The 18,921-nt window shown below is 41.2% G+C and overlaps 1 protein-coding gene across 4 annotated transcripts in view; it reads left to right on the top strand.

Moving 5' to 3' along the window:
* The window catches only part of cabin1 (calcineurin binding protein 1), a 41,570-nt gene extending 27,063 nt beyond the window's left edge, over positions 1–14,507 (top strand). For all 4 annotated transcript variants that reach the window (XM_077561253.1, XM_077561252.1, XM_077561250.1 and 1 more), the window contains 6 exons: positions 415–1,089; positions 3,015–3,089; positions 6,803–7,064; positions 9,114–9,296; positions 11,633–11,835; positions 11,904–14,507. In XM_077561253.1, coding sequence (XP_077417379.1) covers positions 415–1,089; positions 3,015–3,089; positions 6,803–7,064; positions 9,114–9,296; positions 11,633–11,835; positions 11,904–12,053 — 1,548 coding nt within the window. In that variant the 3' untranslated portion in view covers positions 12,054–14,507. The remainder of the gene's footprint in view (positions 1–414; positions 1,090–3,014; positions 3,090–6,802; positions 7,065–9,113; positions 9,297–11,632; positions 11,836–11,903) is intronic.
* Positions 14,508–18,921: the final 4,414 nt, after the last annotated feature.

Raw genomic sequence — 18,921 nt, 5'->3', positions numbered from 1 at the left:
TCGACAAAAACATGTTCTATGCAGCCCCACGTATTCTGGTTAATATTGCGTTGAGTTAAGCAGCAAAATCCAGCAGTTTTTATCAATATCAGAAGGCGGCCATTTTGCATTTTGAGTGAAAATGACATCCGAGTTGCTTAGGTCTCAGGTAACCAATCACAGGTCAGCTTCAGAAAACAGATGAGCTGTGATTGGTCGTTGCCTGAGCCCTCCGCAACTGTGATGTCATCTTCAGTCGAAAGCAATTGGCAAAATGGCCGCCCTCTGAGATGGATAAAAAACGGCTGTATTTTGCTGCATAACTCAAATTCCACAAACGTAATATTCATCAGATGTTCGTGAGATCACATATAACGTATTCTTGTCAAGAAATGTCCTTTTGCTGGTTGCGACTGAAGTTCTTATGTCTTTCAGGTGCAGCTTCCCAAAGCAGCGACCCCCTCCATGGGGGAGATGACCACCACGGCCGCATCCAGCAGGCCAAGTTCAGAAGACAGCAAACATGCAGCGCCCAAGAAACCCGTGCTCACAGAGGGGACTTGTACTGCTGACACAGCACGCAAGGAAGCCTCACAACCACCGATTCCTCCTCTGGCACCATCTGCAGATAAATGCGGCAAGGTCGAGAATCAACCTGGAAAGGTGGAGCCTGCTGGCTGTGAGGGGCACAGAACCGGCCCAGAGGAGCCAATGGATTTGGAATCTGGACATTGGAGGAGACCATCCACGACCACAGATACTCCAGACAGGGGAACAGAGGCCCAGATCTCTCTGGGCGTAATCGAGCCGCAGCAAAGAGTGACTGACAGCAGCCGGACATCAGAGCTGTCACTGGAGGAGCTCAGTATTAGTTCCAGGCAGCAGCAGCTTCAGTCGTCGGCAGGCAAGGTCACTTTGGCAGCTGGCGCCGCTGATCAAGGTTTACTCCGAAGACCCAGCAGAAAAAGGAAACTTTTAGAGGACGTGGAGTCTGGAAAAACCCTACTACTTGACGCCTACAGAGTGTGGCAACAAGGCCAGAAAGTGATGACCTATGACCTAGGTCGCATTGAAAAGATCATGTCAGAGACGTACATGCTCCTCAAACAGGTAAACGTCCTTCAGATGTGCCACACGACACATGCACGGGTGTGTTGCACCTGCTATAATTCTTTCAGATTCTGCAGAGTCATGTAAGCTTTTTATGGCCTCTTAGATGAAATTACTCCTCACAAGCGCCCGTAAAACACTTTCCAGTTTTTGAACAAAGTGACAGATTTGGATGAAAAACACTGATTGGTTGGATCTCTCATACACAATTTCATTATTTTGGATTTTATTGTTCTTGCTGTTGCAAGTCAGTGGGTTTGAGTCTAAAGTAAAATCGACAGTATTGTTGTTGGTTCTAGTCAACTGTTGCTCAATCGATTTTTTTTCAGGTCCTACGACTTCCTTCCACATCTCAAAAATGTACATGTTGAGTTAATTGAAGACTGTTTATAGGTGTGATTGGCTACATGTACTCTGCGATAGGCGATTAGGATATGCTGTAACTCATGTGCGACTCTTAATGATTGATGGATGGAACAGCAGCAAATATCAAATCTGCCTAATCACAGCTGAATCCTCCAATGAAGATGTATCATAGATTTGAATGATACAGTTTTCTGACCGTACAATACTGTGGCTCCAGAACAGCCCGAACAAGCTTATTGAGCTGCAGATCAATGTTAGCCCCACAGAAATTATTGCCATGGCAATGGAGTGGGAAGGCCGTAGAGAGAGAGGACGATGAGAACAACTAACTTCAGCAAGAATGCAGCAGCATACAGTCGTTTATTCCCCCCAATGTGATGTCCACTTTTGATTTTATATACTGTATATAGTAGGGGTGTGCCAAAAAATTGAGAATCGAGAATTCTCATTTATAATGATTCAGAATTGATTTTAAATGTCCCCAAATCGATTTTATTTTAATTATTTTATACTGTCTTGCCTTTGTCTGTGTGCGCCTTTATTTGGAGCGCTGTTCATGTTGTACCGGTTTGGCCACTGAGAGGCAGTGTGGTTTCACGCGGTCTAATACACTGTTAAGTTGTAGCCACATTAGAGAGTAGAAGGAAAAAGTCACGATCAAGTTATTCCAATAAAAGTTTTTGGGGTTTTTTTTTTCAGCGCGGAGCCGTTCTTTTGAGTGATGAAAGTGCCGTGAGTAGCGCGCTAATTAGCATTAGCGAGTCTGACTGGAGTAGATCATTACAATTCTTTGCACATCTATAGATTGAAGCAAAAATCATTGTCAATTAAATCATTGCGAATCGAAAATCGTTCTTAATCGAATCGAATCGTGAGACATTCAAAGATTCCCACCCCTACTGTATAGTACAACAAACTAGCTGTGCTCAAAGGCCTTATTTTCCATGTCACATTGTTTTTATTTATTATTTATTCATATTTTGCTTCTGCGTATTTCCAATGATCTCTGTTGCGGTTCTCAGACCTGTACTGCACATTTGAAAATTTTAGAGGGTACGGGGAGGAAGTATTTTTGTAGTGATTGAATTCACAATCAAATGTGATTTGTTTGAAGTTATTCGGTGTATCGGCTACTATATTGGAATAATGAATAATGAACTAGAAAATATTGAAAGTAGAGGTATGGAAGCTATTGGCAATATCAAACAAAAATCTGCCCAATCCCACCTTTTGGGGGATGGCTCTGGATCTGCTACATCCAACAGCCTGCCGGAAGGACCATTCTATCCGTTTGATCACCATTCCTGCTAATTGCACCGCGTCTTGATGAAGCCGAGCTCGACATGCTAAGCGTCCACTCAAAGCAACCGCTGCAAAGAGTGCCCAATTCCACTGGTTCTCCCCACCAATCTACTCTTGTCAATTTGTCACTCTTATAAAGCTGGAAATCAATAGTGGTTTGGTATTTAGAACCATTTGACAAATACAAGAGTGTGAATTGAAGGAGATTTGTGAAGAGGGAACCTTAAATGAATCTCTTGTTCCTCTTCTTGTTTCAGGTTGACGAGGATGTGGCTCTGGACCAGGCTGTGAAGTTTTGCCAGATACAGTTGGCTACGTCTGCCCAACGACAGGTACATCCAGCTCATCTCTCTTACTCACTGCGTGTTCACACTCCCGCAGGGTGAACATGCATTCAGTCATTTCAGTTGGACTTGAATACACACTAAAAAGTTATCATACCCGGCGAGGTTTACTGCGACAGTGCAACAGTGATTCCTAGCACACAATTTAGCACAAATGACAGCAGATGACAGGGTTAATCTAGAGCTGTCAAAACTGATCGATTAACAAGTAATTGATTATCAAGTTAATTGACAAAGTAATTGTTTAGAGCCATTGTTTAATTTAAAATGGTCCAAATCCTCCAATTTCAGTCTCTCAACAATCATTTTTCTCCGATTTCTGTAGCCCATCAGCGCATAGATTGATTATCTTTTGTATTTAATAAGACATTTGCAAACATTTACTTTTTCTTTGGAAAACAATGACTGAATTAGTTTGAAAAAGGTCGGTTAGTACAACATCAGTTTTGTTGGTTTTTATCACACAAAAAAATACTAACAGTAATTTGGGGAGGGAGTTTGTAATACACTTTAATGCAAAATAAAATGTTATCCCATTATTCGATCAATCAATGGAATAATCGATAGAATAATAGATTCTAAAAATGATTGATATTGATAGCCCTACATTAATCGACGATAAATTCCCACAGACAAACTCTAAAATCTTGTCAAAAGCCTTCTCAGAATAGTGTTATAGTAGTAAGGAGAACATCAATTTTCTTCCATTTTTCACTTTTGGTGTAGTAGCAAAGTGTCTTGTTTTGGCCCCAAAAAAATATTTGCCTGTATTGAGCATGTGAGTATTTCATCTTGTGCGTCACGAGGTAAATTGTGCCAAACGTATTAATAATTTGGTAATCCCCAGACTTATTCAAGTAGATGCCAGCGCTAAATATAACCCAGTGAACCTCCCTGTTGACACTTGTGCCTTACGCGCTACTTCCCATTATGTCATTGATCTCAGCAAACAGTGCTTTGCCTGTCACTCTGCAAACGATCTGGTCAAAGTGAGCGTTTTTCATTACTTTACTCAAGGAGACACTTCTAAAATATAAAATATAGAAAGCTAAACCGACCATATTGTATTCAATGCCTTATTTGTTCTGCCCGTGACTCGTCTCCAGCACGTCCTAATAAGAGGAGCGTGTGCATCTGGCAGCCTCCTATTTCTGCAGCCAAATCTTAACAGCTGGCTATGTGGAATCATTGCGCCGCCTGCTCACGTCGCAAAGTAGCAAATGTAAGGAGACACCTCTGCACTTCAGGCCTCAACGAGAAAATCCTCTCCTTGCTTCTTTTACACGTCCGCACATTCTTACAAAACCCACACAAGTACAGGTTGCCTGCATGGGTAGATAGCACTGAAGATGAACATTGGTTGTCTTGTTCGATTCTAGCCCAGGATTGGTTAGTTATGGGGTCACTTTTTAAATCTTCATGTATGATATTCCATGAAGAATGCAGCCATTCCTTTCACTGCGACAACATTAAATACAATGGAAGCAAAGACACATGCATCCAAAGTTAAACTGCCTATTCATCTACTCGCCTTAAAGATCGCTTTATTGGGATCAAGGGCGAGCTGAAGCTTGTATCAGCCGACTTCAGGCGAGAGGTGGGGTGCAACGTGGGCTCATCACGATGCAAAAGTCAAACTACAGTGCAACCACTTCACGTAACCCAGCCTGTCTTAATTCAATCAACATCTCACATGATCAAAGAGAGATGAATTAAATACTCACACCCAACCCTACACATCATTTCAATGGGAGACAGGTGTGGACTGCTGGCAAGCACACTTTTACTATGTAGTCACTAGGGTTGGGAATCTTTGACTGTCTCACGATTTGATTCCGATTTTTGGGTCTGCGATTCGATTCAGAATCGATTATTGATTCTGAACGATTTTAGATTAAAAATTATTTGATTGACAATGATTTCTGCTTCAATTTATAGATATGCAGAGAATTGTCATGATCTACTCCAGTCTGACCCGCTAATGCTAATTAGCACGCTACAAGAACGACTATTCATACAAAACGCTTCAGGAACGTATACAGAGAAGCGTCTTAACATCCTACACTGCAAAAAAAAAAAAAAAAAACTTTTAGTGGAATAACTTGATCATGACTTTTTTGCTTCTATGTGTCTACAACTTAACTGGTTATCAGAACGAGCGGAACCACACTGCCCCTTAGTGGCCAAATCGTGCACAACATGAACAGTGCTCCCCAATAAAGGCACACACAAACAAAGGACAAGACAGTATAAAATAATTTCGATTTTGGGACATTTACAATTGATTCTGAATCATACTAAATGAGAATCGATTTTTTTTTGGTTAACACCCCTAGTAGTCACTAACAAATGCAGAATGTGGGGTTGGCATTGTCTTACTGAAATAAGATGAGACGTCCCTAAAAAAACATTGCCCGGATGGCAGCATATGTTGCATAGCATTGCCAAAATGTGCCGGTTACACATGCCATGTGCACCAAAACACCCTCTTACATCACAGATGCTGTCTTTTGGAATTTGTGCTGATGACAACCCAGATGGAACTTGTCCTTTTTGGCCTGGAGGACACGGAGCCAATGGTTTCCAAAAATCATTTAAAATGTGGACCACAGTTTTGCGTCAGTCCATCTCAGATGAATTCGGGTTCATACAAGATGGTGGATGGCTGGTGTTAATATATGGCTTTTGCTTCGCATGGTAGAATTGTAGCTTTCATTTGTCGATTTAGCAACAAGCTGCGTAAAAAGCTGTGTGAACTGAAAATGGTTTTCTCAAAGTGTTTCTGAGCCCACGTGGTGATGTATTTTACAGAATGGTACCAGTTTGTAATGCAGCTGACATGCAGAGATCCTCCAGATTCTCTGAATATTTAGATGATATTATGGACCTTAGATGGTAAAATCCCTGAATTCCTTGCAATTGTATTTTGAGAAACGTTAAACGGCTGGGCTATTTTCTCAGGCGGGTGTTCACAAAGTGGTGACCCTCGCCTCATCCTTGGTTTCCATGTTTTTGGAGCGTTCCTAAATGTTCACATTCTTTTGTTTGTTTGTTTGTCCCAGATTCAAAATGAGAGAATATTTGCAGAAGCAAAACAAAAATGTAAATATCTTGACTCTTGTCTTTATAATGTATTCCATTGAATATAGGTTGAAAATGATTTGCAAATCTCTATTTATGTTTTACACAACATCGCACTTTATTGTAATTGGGGTTTGTACAAGATGATCCATATTTATTTGACACGCTCCAGCAGATTCAAAAGACTTTTGCACAAGAGCTTCACCGTTGCAAAATATTTTGTACTTGCGTCATTCATTTGTAAAAACGCATGTTCTCGGGTTGGTGGAGTGTCCATCAACATTGTGTCCCAGAATGTCAACAAAAGACACCCGGGTTCATAAGCTCCTTCTATTCTCTTCCTTATTGTTCCCATCCATTTTCGAAACGAGGATGAGAGAAAGTATTCCTTTCTGCTAACTGTGCTCCGCTGTTGCCATGGCAGCAGCTGCGGGAGCCGGCCTACTGTTGTCACAGGTTGTTTGTGCAACTCTTGTTTTGTAAGTGGTCCTCGAAAAGACTGGAATTCTGGAATGGAGAAGGGAGGGATTCAAACCTGGGGCGGCATCATCGAGAAGTGAGAAGTCTTACTGGAGACGTGTGACTTATTTGGCTTCCTCTTTCTGTGCCCCCCCCCGCAGCCCCTGAGCGACGCCCCTACCACGCCTAAATACAAGGAGCACCGAGATCTCTTCTTCCCTGCCCCCCTGCCAACGCCGGTTCTGCTCAGCCACGCCGCGTGCCACCCGTTGTCCAACCAGGACGGCCAAGCCAAAGTGATGTTTGAGCCCCTGAGCAAATTACCCAGACCTCAAACGTCGGGCTTCCATGACCCGCAGCCACAGAGGAGAATGGCTTGCCACCCCGCGGCAGCGGCAGCTTTGTCTTTCCTTCAACATGCAGGTACGACGACATCCGCTTCCTCACATGCATTTGAAATGAACCACAAAAGGTGGGCGTCTGTTACTAGAAGTGCTAAAATGGACCAGCAGAGGGCGCTGGTCTACCTCTGCAGCTCTATTACATAATAGCCTGACAGTCTTCATTGCCTACAGTTCATTTTACTCTGTGACACAAGGGTTTGGCTTCTTTCATTTATTTTTATATTGTCATTACATTTTATATGTATATGATATGTGTAAGTTAATTTGATGTGGGAATGCTTATATGTTATTGTGATTATTATTATTATTATTTTATTCTCCACACTTTTTTGCCGTGTAACAACTCCCACATAATGCTTCCGATCGTTCAAAAATTCATGCCATCTTGGGAATGTATTGTCTGATTTCACATTACTTACAGTATTGGCACAATTTAACGTCAAATATCAACTTTTCCCATTCATTTTAAATGGGATTGACATTGAACTTTTTCTACGCCCACTTCTATACATACAACTGATCATCATTACCAGGTGTCTGATGCTGCTTGATTGCACAGTTGGTGAAGTGCCTTGTCCAGTTACCAGGAGGTTGCAGGATCGACTGTACATTGCAAATCTATCCATAGCCATTATGCTAAGTCAGTGGTGTCAAAGTCCGGCCCTCGAGGGCCTGTGTCGTGCATGTTTTAGCGTTCAACACATCTGATTTTATATTTAAGTTCATCAGCAAGTTCTGCAGGAGCCTGATAATTATCCTGATCATTGAATCAGGTGTGTTGGAGTAGAGAAGCCTCGAAAACATGCAGGGCTCAGGCCCTCGACGACCGGATCTTGACACACGTTGATAGGCTAAGTAATAAACATGTATACCAACTGACTATCATATCAGGAAATGAATTATAATCGCACTGAAATGCAGGTTAGCTTTCAGCATCAAATGACACTTTTCAAAAATAAATACGCTATTAGCCATGAATTTGAAGTCAAGTTAAGTCAGTGCTTACAGCCACATATATCAGGAAATGGATTATAATTTCTCTGAAATGATTAAATCCCACTTTAGACAGACTGCAGTTCAAGTTTTCTTTTCTATTCATTTGTCATTTTCACATAATTTATCTCAAAATTGACTTTAAAAGCACGTGCATTCAGCTAATAGCATTCAGCCTTTCAGCATTCCCACGCAATTTCTGCGGAAATTGCACTTTGTCTAGTTACTAGTGCACTCTCCCTGAATTCATTTAAGAATTTCAGTTATGGCAAGAATGTGTCACTTTGTTAGAGAGTTTTGTGTTCTTAGTCACAAAAACGCAGTTGAGATGTAAATGAGGGCCAATTGGACATTGAAAGCGGAGATTCGAATCCCAAACCTCAGAAATGTCAAACAGTCATACTAGCCGCTGGTTCATCATGCTGCCAAAATACTGAGCAATAACAACAAAACATTTTTATGGGGGTTATAAAACCAACTTGAGATGCCACTAGATGGCAGTGAAGAGCTTCTACATATCCAGTAGATTGTAGCTGATTGACTCCGTTTTTTTTTTTCCTAATGAAATGTTAACGTGGAACTATTGGCCTAACAGAGATTCATTTTTCACTGTTTGGTAGATTATAAGTATTTTTTGTTGTTGTTGTTTTTTATAGTCGCGTCAGGAAATTGAGTCAAGAGTTTATATCGTAAAATATTTGCATGCTCATACACAAGCATCAAAAAGTGTCATCCATCCAGACACCCTCATTGCAGAAACTTGCAAATGTTCTGTTTGGCTTCAACAAGAGCTGCGGGGGACTTTCTTATTTCTTTAAAAATGGCATCAAGCGTAAAATTGCCTTTTGAGATTCTTAGGATATTGATGTCAGTTCTTGCTATAGCCAAGCAACATTGTGTTCTGTGTCTGTTGTTGCATCTAATCGATAAAATGATCTGTGGTGACATCTCTAAACCATTTTTTAAAATCATTATTATGATGTCTTCTGATTTATTTACAAATCAGCAGAAATGATCCGAGTGTGGATTGTAACAAGTTTTTGTCGCTGCTTGCTTTTACCCCCACCCACCCCAGAGGAGCGCGAGGAGCCCACAGAGGGCCTCTTGTACCGACAGCAGGAATCGCACCTGTGTCAGCAGATGAAACTGGCCAGCGTGTCGCAGGCGCGGGAAGCAGCGGTCGCAGCAGGCTGGTTCCGGGAGGAAACCGCCACATGTAGCAGCAGCGGCGGCAGCAGCAGCACGCAGCAGTGTCCAGGTCAGCAACGCAACAGGATGAACGCTCCTCGCCCTGTCAACTAGTTGGGTTTCCATCCAATTGTTTCCATTTTTTGAAACACATTTGCTGAAAATGTGCAAAACGACATGCGACTTATGCCCGTTTTCCATCTGTTCTTCTTTTGCAAATATTGAGAGGGGACTCCGCCGCTGTAGGTGGCGGTATACACCGTAGAGATGTGATCCACAAGTAATTTAAAAGTAAAAGAAGAAGACCAGGAAGCGACTGCGCCCGTGCGATGACGGCGAATGAGTTTACTTTTGTCATTCTTGATAAATGGTAGTGTTTCTTTGCTGTTTTCAATCTAAGATAGCATTAATATTCGCTTCTTTAATTCATTCCAAAAATATTTCAGTTTCGTCGTCCTCCCCCCAAACATAACTTACTTTATCGTCCGACATTGCTTTGGGACTATAAACGTACGTGTGACGTAATATTCGGTCCAAACTTGCGACGTGTATCCGGTCATGCCAGCGGTTATTTGCAAAACGTGTTTCCATCGCCAACATTCGCATTTTCCTTTTTTCCATACTCTTCAAAATCCACCCCCTCTAAGCGTAAAACTTTTTTTTGTTTTAATTTTGGGCCTTTTTTCAAATTTCGAGCCTTTCCATTCCGTTGTATTTTCGCATTTCTTCAAAATTTTAATAAAAATGGGTGGATTGGAAAACTAGTGATGGCTGCAATACAAGTCATCTGCTGTACTTTATAATGGCCAATGTCAAACGAGCAGCGTTTTATAGCGCAACTGTTGACAGTTGTGGTGGCATTTCCTAAAGTGAAGACAATCTTACATGCACATACACGTTACAAAAAAGAAATAAGATCGGTGGTGAAATAGAAGTAAAAGGCAACATTTTGTATAAGACGATATTGTTTCATGTTCATCCTCACTGTCTTGATAAGCTGCTTTGAACATATAAACTTGTGTAGTTATGTTTGTATTTTTACATTTACATTTTAAATTGTTCTTAACGACTATAAAAGTGGGTTGCGATCCTTTCGATCACGGGTGTCTGAAACTCGAGGCTGTGAAAGTATCGCTGATCTTTTTGACCATTTGATATATTTTAGGCTTCAAACAATTGTATTTTTTGTAAAAGAATCAACACCAAGTGGAACAAAAATGAATACGATATTTTAAACATTTCTATTATTACCATAAAAAACTGAATTGTAGAGTGTGCAAAAATATTCTTATAAAATATTACATACTATAAAATCTTATTTTTATATCCTAATCTTGCTTTAGACTTCGCCCCTCTTGCGTTCCTTGGACTTCATGATGTCCCCATTATTCTTTTAGCAGACCAAAACAGAACAGGTGCATTTATACTGAGACGAGATTACACACAGGTGGACTCTTATTAACCATCATCAGCCATTTAGGTCAGGGAAATTATAGGAACTGTCTGGCTGCACTGAGAGAAAAGGGGGAGATAATTTCATGTGCCCTATTTTTCAGCTATTGATTTGTTAAAAAAATTAATAAATATTGTATAAATTTCATTCCACTTCACAATTGTGTTCCGCTTGTTGATTTTTGCAAGGCACTGTAAATTGGATCATTTTTCTATACTAAAATACAGTTTTTGCTTACCACTATTTTCCATAACCTCTGATATCATCTTCAATATTTTATTAAAAATATATGCTGCTGTTCTACTGCCCGAAGACAGCTGGGATAGGCTCTAGCAACCCCCGGAATAAGCGTTTTGGGAAAATGGATGGATGGTTGGTTGGTTGTTTGTTCAAAAGCTTCGGCGTCACTCCCAGCCATTTTCACTGAAGCAACCCCCTTTGCTCCCGGCGGTGTTACTGGATTTTGAATGATTTTGCAAAGCCCACAGAATACTGTGTTCTTTTGCTATAAAAACATGGAACCTACCAAAAGAAAGATTAGAGTCTTTTATTTCATCAGTAAAAAGTATATTTGTATCCGTTTTGCAGCAATCAGCAATAGAATATAGCAAAGTGTCATCGATATTCACAAACCTGTTGAAAACACTAGGGGAAAGAGCTTTTACAACATGGCGCTGATTGAGCTCTTATACTCTACTGCCACCTGCTGGTCATTTTTTTGTAATAAGTACCATTGCTCTAAGCCACCTTATGTCAGAAACTGCATTAAAGTCTTTTGTATGCTCTTGCATAAAATAAAATAAAAACGTATATACAGTACATGTTTTTGGGTTTGAATGAGTTAGAATAAACAAACACTTTTTTTCATGGTACAAGTTCAGAGCAACTATAGTTTCTCCGAGGTTGTTGAAGTATAGCAACGGCAAATGTGTTGTGTGCATGTTTGTCCGCAGACCAGCAGCACTACGCCAGCGGTGATCTGTCAAAGCTTCCGGACCCCAGCCGAATCCGCTCCCGGGTCCCACCGAACATGCCAAAGCTCTTCATCCCCTCCACAGTCACCAAGTTCCCCCCAGAAATCACAGTCACACCCCCCACCCCCACGCTCCTCTCCCCCAAAGGCAGCATCTCGGAGGAAACCAAACAAAGGCTCAAGGTAGGATTGGGAAAGGCCACTTTTTGATTCCGCTCACGACTGACCCCGACCGTCTGCTCCCCGCGCAGAACGTCATCCTGTCGTCGCAGTCGGCCGCCACGGTCAAGAAGGACCATCTGAGCCAGCCCTCCCTGGAGGTGCAGGAAACGTCCAGCCAGGAGTCGTCGCTGGAGAGCGAGTCGGACGAGGAGGAGGAGGACGACTACATGGACATCTGAGTCTCGACAAAAGCAGTTTATTCGGCATCCTTCGAATCTGACCTGAGGTTCGTGTACTAGCGCGCTTATTGTCCTCACTAGTAAGACAAGAGACTCGGCACATAGCACTTAGAAGTTCCATGTAAGCTGGCGTTTTACATGCAAACGTATAGCAACATGTTCAAACTCAAAACTGCATTGTTGGCATGACGAGCAAGTGCCTTCTTTTTAAAAAGTACAAACTTTTGCTGCCATTTTGACTATATTGAAAATATTCCACCAGGTTTTCACACATTTAACAGCAGAGCTTATTTTGCACTTAGTTGACATCCCACTAACTGCAAAAAAACTGCGTAAGGTCTGTTGGTCGCACTAGTAGAATGACTTTGGCATACTAGTAGGACACGTACATGCTACTAGCGTGGCAAACTGCACGAGTTGACAAATGTGTGCTGCTAGTACTACCAGTGACATTATGAAATTTTACTAGTTACCATCTTGCACCTCACTAGTAGTAGCATGCATGTCAACTAGTGCACTCATTCTCAATCAAATGACAAATGAAATACAGTAGCGTAGTAGGTCCAAGTGTTCAGGAAAATAACGTTACTGCAAATCACTAACATTATACACATCCATTCTCGTGACCGCTTATTCCTAAAAATGGCCGCGGACATTATACACAATTTAAAAAAAAAAATTGTACTAAAACGTTAATGACAACTGAAGTGTACTAGGGCAGTGATTCTTTCAAGTACCACTAGTAGTACTAGTACCACACTGAGAATCATTGAATGAACTAGTGCAGTTTTGACTCGCTAGTAAATATAGTTGTCTTACTAGTAAGGACAAAAATTGTACTAGCACATGGACCTTAAACGTCCTATCAGGGACTATTATTCTAACTTGGGCAGCACAGTACATAACCAGTAAGGTCCAATCACATGCCACTAGTCCCAAAGTGGCACTAGTAGAATTACTAGTAAGACCGTCACTCTACTAAGCTGAATTGTCTCACAAGCGAGGACAGAGAGCGTACTAGTACACAAACCTTAAGCTGAATGTCAAGGCTATAGAACCTCAAATCACTTCCGTGTTCTCGCGCTATCAGACCACACTCTCCTGGTGTGACCATGCAGCTTCACTCTTTATGGATGCAATCGTTTTCCCCACTTGAGAGAATGCAGTATTCTCATTGGCTGTGGCCATGTCACAGCGTTGGCCAGCTTGTCCGTAACGTGGCGTTTATGCATATCACGGCGGTGCGCCCGAGCAGCCCGGCAGCCGTTTATGCATCATCAGTTCCTCGCGCGCCACCCAGCTGCACTTTGGCTCGTTTCCTGGGACAAGGACCGACGCCGGCGGCGCTACATTTCAATGGACAACGCGGGTGACGAAAGGACAGTCACCGCACCACGCCGTAACCTGTAGCACACGGGAAATGTTTACACTCAACATTTGGGTCAGTCGAGCACTCAAGTGTGCTGCTTTTGTACTTCCTGCCAGACTTTGTCGGGGGTGCATCTGTAGCTGTGAGCTTCTCACCAGGGAGACGCCCGCCCGTCACCAGCACTGATGTGAATGATGTTGAAAGAGGACCTTTTTGTACATATCATAATCCAAATATCTTTGGCAGCCGGAGTGTGTGTGCGTGTGAGAGATTGTGTGTGCTGGAAGGTGAGGCTGGCTTTCATTCCAAACCCTTAAACTCAATTGTCTCAAATTCAACGTGCATGCTGAAGTGGTGTCTCGAACCCTGACGTTACTCAGTGGAAGACAACAGAATGTGTTTTTTACTCATTATTTTCTATCAAAAAAATGAAATCTACTGTTTTTGTTTTTTTGAAAGGTGAATGAAACTGTACATGAAAAACTGTAAATGATTCATCTTGACAAAAAACCTTTTTGTATTTTTATTTGATGACATGGTTGTTGCGTTGTGAGATATTTTTTCAGTTTTGTCTGCTGAGCTTTTGAAAATGTACCACAGCTGAGAGATGAACTTTCTGGCCTCAGTCTATTATGGATGTCGAACCAAAAATATATTTGAAAATGTGTACTTCGTTCCGCTCACATCGAGCAAGGCAGCAGATAAGACGGTGTTGATATCCGTGATGTGTTTGAGGCCTGCGGGAAAGCCGGGAAGTCCGACGCTGAGCGCCAGTGGCACCGCAACGCATGCTGACGTGTGGCATCTTTGTCAATTATAATCATCTGTCATTTGAAACCAGCTAAATGACATCTTACTGCATGTCGAAGCACTTCCTTTGTATCTTGACTTTCACATATAAAAACAAAGCTTCCATTCTACAGTATTAAAATGATTGCTACTGTTTAGCCCAAAGGTACCTCTTAACTCCTAATTTATGTATTTGGCCAAATCTTCATTGGGACATGTTTACACTCCTGAAATCCTGAGTCAAGCATTAACTTTTCTAAGGCATGTTCAATAAAAGATAAACCTTCAACTACAAATGGTTTGCAGCTGTTTTCCCTCCTCGCATCAAACCAATTACATGTAGTCATGCAGTCCACCAGAAACACAAGACCTTTCACTTAAAGGGACAAAAACCTATTAATTTCAATAATAAAAAGTTTTATCAAATCAACCACATTCCTGTTACGGATACTCGAACGAGACAAACTTGTTGAGAATGTAGGTTGTTGCATTCTATTAGTTCACCACTAGATGGCAGACATTCCACACACTCGCTTTAAATGCGTTTTCTTGCTACATTCATACGGAATCATTTGTTTTACAGTTAAGATAAAAAAATATTGATAAGGGGTTAAAGCCAACTTATTTGTTGATTTGGTATCTTCTGGCTGGAAATGATTCAAAGTGGCAGTAGAGCAGAGGTGGGCAATCACGGTCCTCAAAGGGCCGGAGTCCTGCAAGTTTTGGAGGTTTCAATGAAATGTTTGAAGCAAACAACCAAATAACAATATTACAGTGATTTTCTTTTTCAGTGCAAAGAGCTCTTGTGCACAAAACTGCTGCACAGCAAACCAACATTAAGTGCAAGAACTCATTTTGTGCACTCATTTTTATTTTTTGAATATTAAGCTACTATATTTGTCATGCATATCGTTCCAAAGCCACAAAAAATACTAGGACTACTCACATTTTGCAGTTTAGTATAATACTCGGTGCAAGCGCAACTAAGCCATGTCTGCCATCTAGTGGTGAATGGTGATATTACAACTTACATTATAACTTACAACTATACATAGAAACATTGTTATTCGTTGCGGATACGGACCGGTGTCGGTAGCCAGATGTGATGTGGCTGCCAGATTGTATCGGGGTTGCCTACCGATGGCGTCACGCTACAGGATTGGCTGGAGATTATCCGTTTACAATTGTTCAATAAAGTTATTTGGAGAAAAAAATCCGCTTAACGCCAAAACATTGGAAAGAAAATATTAAAGATGTCATTTAAATAACAAAATGTAAGGAGTGAAATTGTCAATAAACCTCTAGCCAATCCTATAGCGTGACGTGTTCGGTAAGCGGCCCCGATACGATCTGGCACCCCGATCACACCGGCATTCCTCGTAAAATTGACACCCATCCAAATGCAATTTGTATTATTTAATTCAATTTTTTTTTGATAGCCCCCCAAAAATCTTCAAACAACACTAATAAACCTGAAGAAAATACTTAAAACGTTGACAAATAAGTGAATTCGCCAGTGTTGCGTCAAATGTAGTAGAGCTGTGGCGTCCACAGTGTGTTTAATTACAGGCTAGCTGTGACACGTGCCTGCACACCACACCTGTTGCTCACCTAACATGTTGTGTGGGCACTCACCTCATTGTATGACATGGATGCCTCTGCATTGTGATCGCCCTCCTCTTATTTATCATCTTTCGGACAACGAAATTGGTAGCAGCGAAAGTGTTTTTCCTGACCAGACCACCCTGCGTACCACTTTGGTGCTCAAAGGGCTCGTACACTCGGGTGTGAAGTCTGCGACACGAGGGAAGTCATTAGTCTTCATTAGCAACTTCCAACAGTTTCTTATGAAGTGCTGTGAAGTTGTCATTTGCCCCAGTGAGATGCGGGCTTTGTTTTCTTATGTGGGGGACCAAATGTGAGCGTAGCCGGCCCCTGCTTGCTTGCTGCATGTAAGGGGGCCCCGCTACAAATACGGACCCTGCATCGAAGCTTGCCAAGGTTGTAAGATTCTCAATGTTTTGATGGAAAGGCGTGCCACACACACATGCTTGAGCTTGTTCCGAGATAGCGTTGCATCCAGCAAAGACGCTGGGATCTCGACAAACCCCTCAAAGTGGCCATCAAAAGGGCACACTGCATGGCTAATGTGAGCCAAAGGTGTGAGATTTCTCGTCAGTCCACTCCGGGGGCTCTTTATTGGGCCGCTAGAGAGCCGTCTCATCCTGGGCCCGGGCTGTATATTGGCAGCTGTTAACAGGGGAGCACAGGGGGATCTGTGCAGTGAAAGCAAATGGCCGACACCATGGAGGTGGACGTCAATTAATGTCATCGGGCCTCCTGCCCTCATCGCCCAGTTTTGTTGCAATGTGTGAACCCCCCCCCCCCCCCCCCCCCCCAAGTATGGATTGCGATTGGCACTTGATGAAATGCTTGGAGAGCCGATACACATTTTGTCCAAGACAGAACAGCAGACATTAATTGTGTACTGATCACTTCCTGTTGCCAGCCATTATTCCACCTGTGTTTTTGTAGTCAATAAATAGGCAAGAATGTAAGAAAGAAAAATAAGGGATTGTCAAATGGAGCAATTCAAATTCATTCAAAGGTTATACGACGCATTTTGGTGAGTATAAAGTTGTTTTTTTGAGCGTGTGAGAGTTTTTTTATGAGTATGAGAAGAGTTTGTTTGTGTAGTGAGAGATCAATGTTATTTTGGCCTAAACTACCTTAGATAGGTAGTTATTTAAAAATGTAAAAAAATAATCATCATCAATTTGCCATCCATCCATTTTTTCTACCATGCATAATAGTGAAAAAAGAAAAGAAAAGAATGAACATTATGAATCCGGGTTTGAGTACATTTAAAATGTTTGAATATGTACATTCTGCCTTGAAATGACACAAATAGCTATATTTACTGCCATAATCTTATTTCCCTATTGTCTGATAAGATGAAGGATTTTGTAACAATATACAGTGCTGACCGATGCCAGCCTTATTGTAAGGTACTCGTGTAGGCTGTCGATACTAGCCACTGATACTTAAGGCCAACAAAATCTGACATTGAATAAATCCTCCTCTGCAGTAGTTGGCGCTTGAATCGTCACATAATTCAGAAAGTTCGCAATTTTTGGGTCATTGTGTTAAATGTATATTCAAAAGTAGGGGTAAGAATTGCCTCGGACCTGGCGATTCAATCCGTATCACGATTCATAGGTAACGATTTGTTTAGATACCGATTAATCATGATACGAATCTATAAGTCGATTATTGCGAGATATTTTTTTATTTGAAATTTTGAAAATACTAATCAGTAGTGATAGACACATTAAGCTTCATGAAACACTTGTGATATTGTTTGACTCTTCTAGAAGGCACTCTTGGTTTAAATGGGCCAGCTAGCTAGCTAAACAGCTAACCAGACCGACAGACAAATGAAGCTTTATGAAGCACCTGTGATATTTTTACTCCTCTAGATGGCACTCTTGGTTTAAAAGCTAACCTCAAGTAAGATGTTTTGTTGAATATTTCCATAAAAAATTGATGTTTAAAAATCGATTTGGCTGCATATTGAATCGATAGAATTGTGCACGGTAATATCGCGATATAGCGCCGAAGCGATTTTTCTTCACACGCCTATTCAAAAGTACTGCAAATCTATGTATAACTGAATACACTACAAAGACAAGATATTTAATGCTCAAACTAATACGTTGTTGTTTTTAGCAAGTAATCATTAATTTAATTTTATGGCTGCATGCTTCATGAAGCACTTGCAATATTTATTTATTTTACCTCTCTAGATGATGAAATTGATTACTTTTCCACTACATCTTTAATCCAACAGTGCCATCTAGAGGAGTAAAAGAAAAAATGTCACAAGTGCTTCATGAAGCTTCATTTGTCCATCACTACCAGAAACGTCGTCGGCTTCTCTGGGCTCGACCTCATCTAAGATGGACTGCTGCAAAGTGGAAAAGTGGTGGATTGTGGTCTGATGAGTCCACAGTTCAAATTGTTTTTGCAAAATTGTGGACGTCGTGTCCATTCATTGCAAAAAGGTACAGGGTTTGGCGCAACATATTTTTCATGGATGCTGCTGCTTATTGCAGCGAAGATAAAGAAAAACTACTTTCTGCTCGTGTTACAACAGTGTGGCTTCATAGTAAAAGAGTGCAAGTACTAGTAATGCTAATACTATATATTCAGGGTTGGGAGGGTTACTTTTAAAATGTAATCCATTACAGTTACAAGTTACCTGCTAAAAAATGTAGTTAGTAACGTAATCCAAGTACCATAATATTAAAGTAATGTAACTGGATTACTTTTGGATTACTCCAATATTGAGTATGCTCATGAAGACAAAATAAAAATAAATATCACCACAATATATATTCTATACAATGTGCCCCTGCTATTTGCAGGTGATAGGGACCCGGGCAGCCTACAAATAGCAAAAATCCTTGTGTAGTTAAAAAGCATGTAGGCTATTGATTGATTGATTGATAGATTGATTGATTGATTGATTGAAGGCCATATGCTGTTTTTGAACTGTCATTGAAAAGCAACCACACCTCACATTTTGATTGATAGATAGATAGATAGATAGATAGATAGATCGATAGATAGATAGTCATCCAATGAGGATGACGATGTGTGACATCAACTGCAAAATGAACTTTTATCCCAGTCACAACTGTAGCCGGG

Source organism: Vanacampus margaritifer, chromosome 3 (genome assembly GCF_051991255.1).
Source record: "Vanacampus margaritifer isolate UIUO_Vmar chromosome 3, RoL_Vmar_1.0, whole genome shotgun sequence".
In the NCBI taxonomy this organism is placed as follows: Eukaryota; Metazoa; Chordata; class Actinopteri; order Syngnathiformes; family Syngnathidae; genus Vanacampus; species Vanacampus margaritifer.
This window is presented reverse-complemented; position numbering and strand designations above follow the sequence as displayed.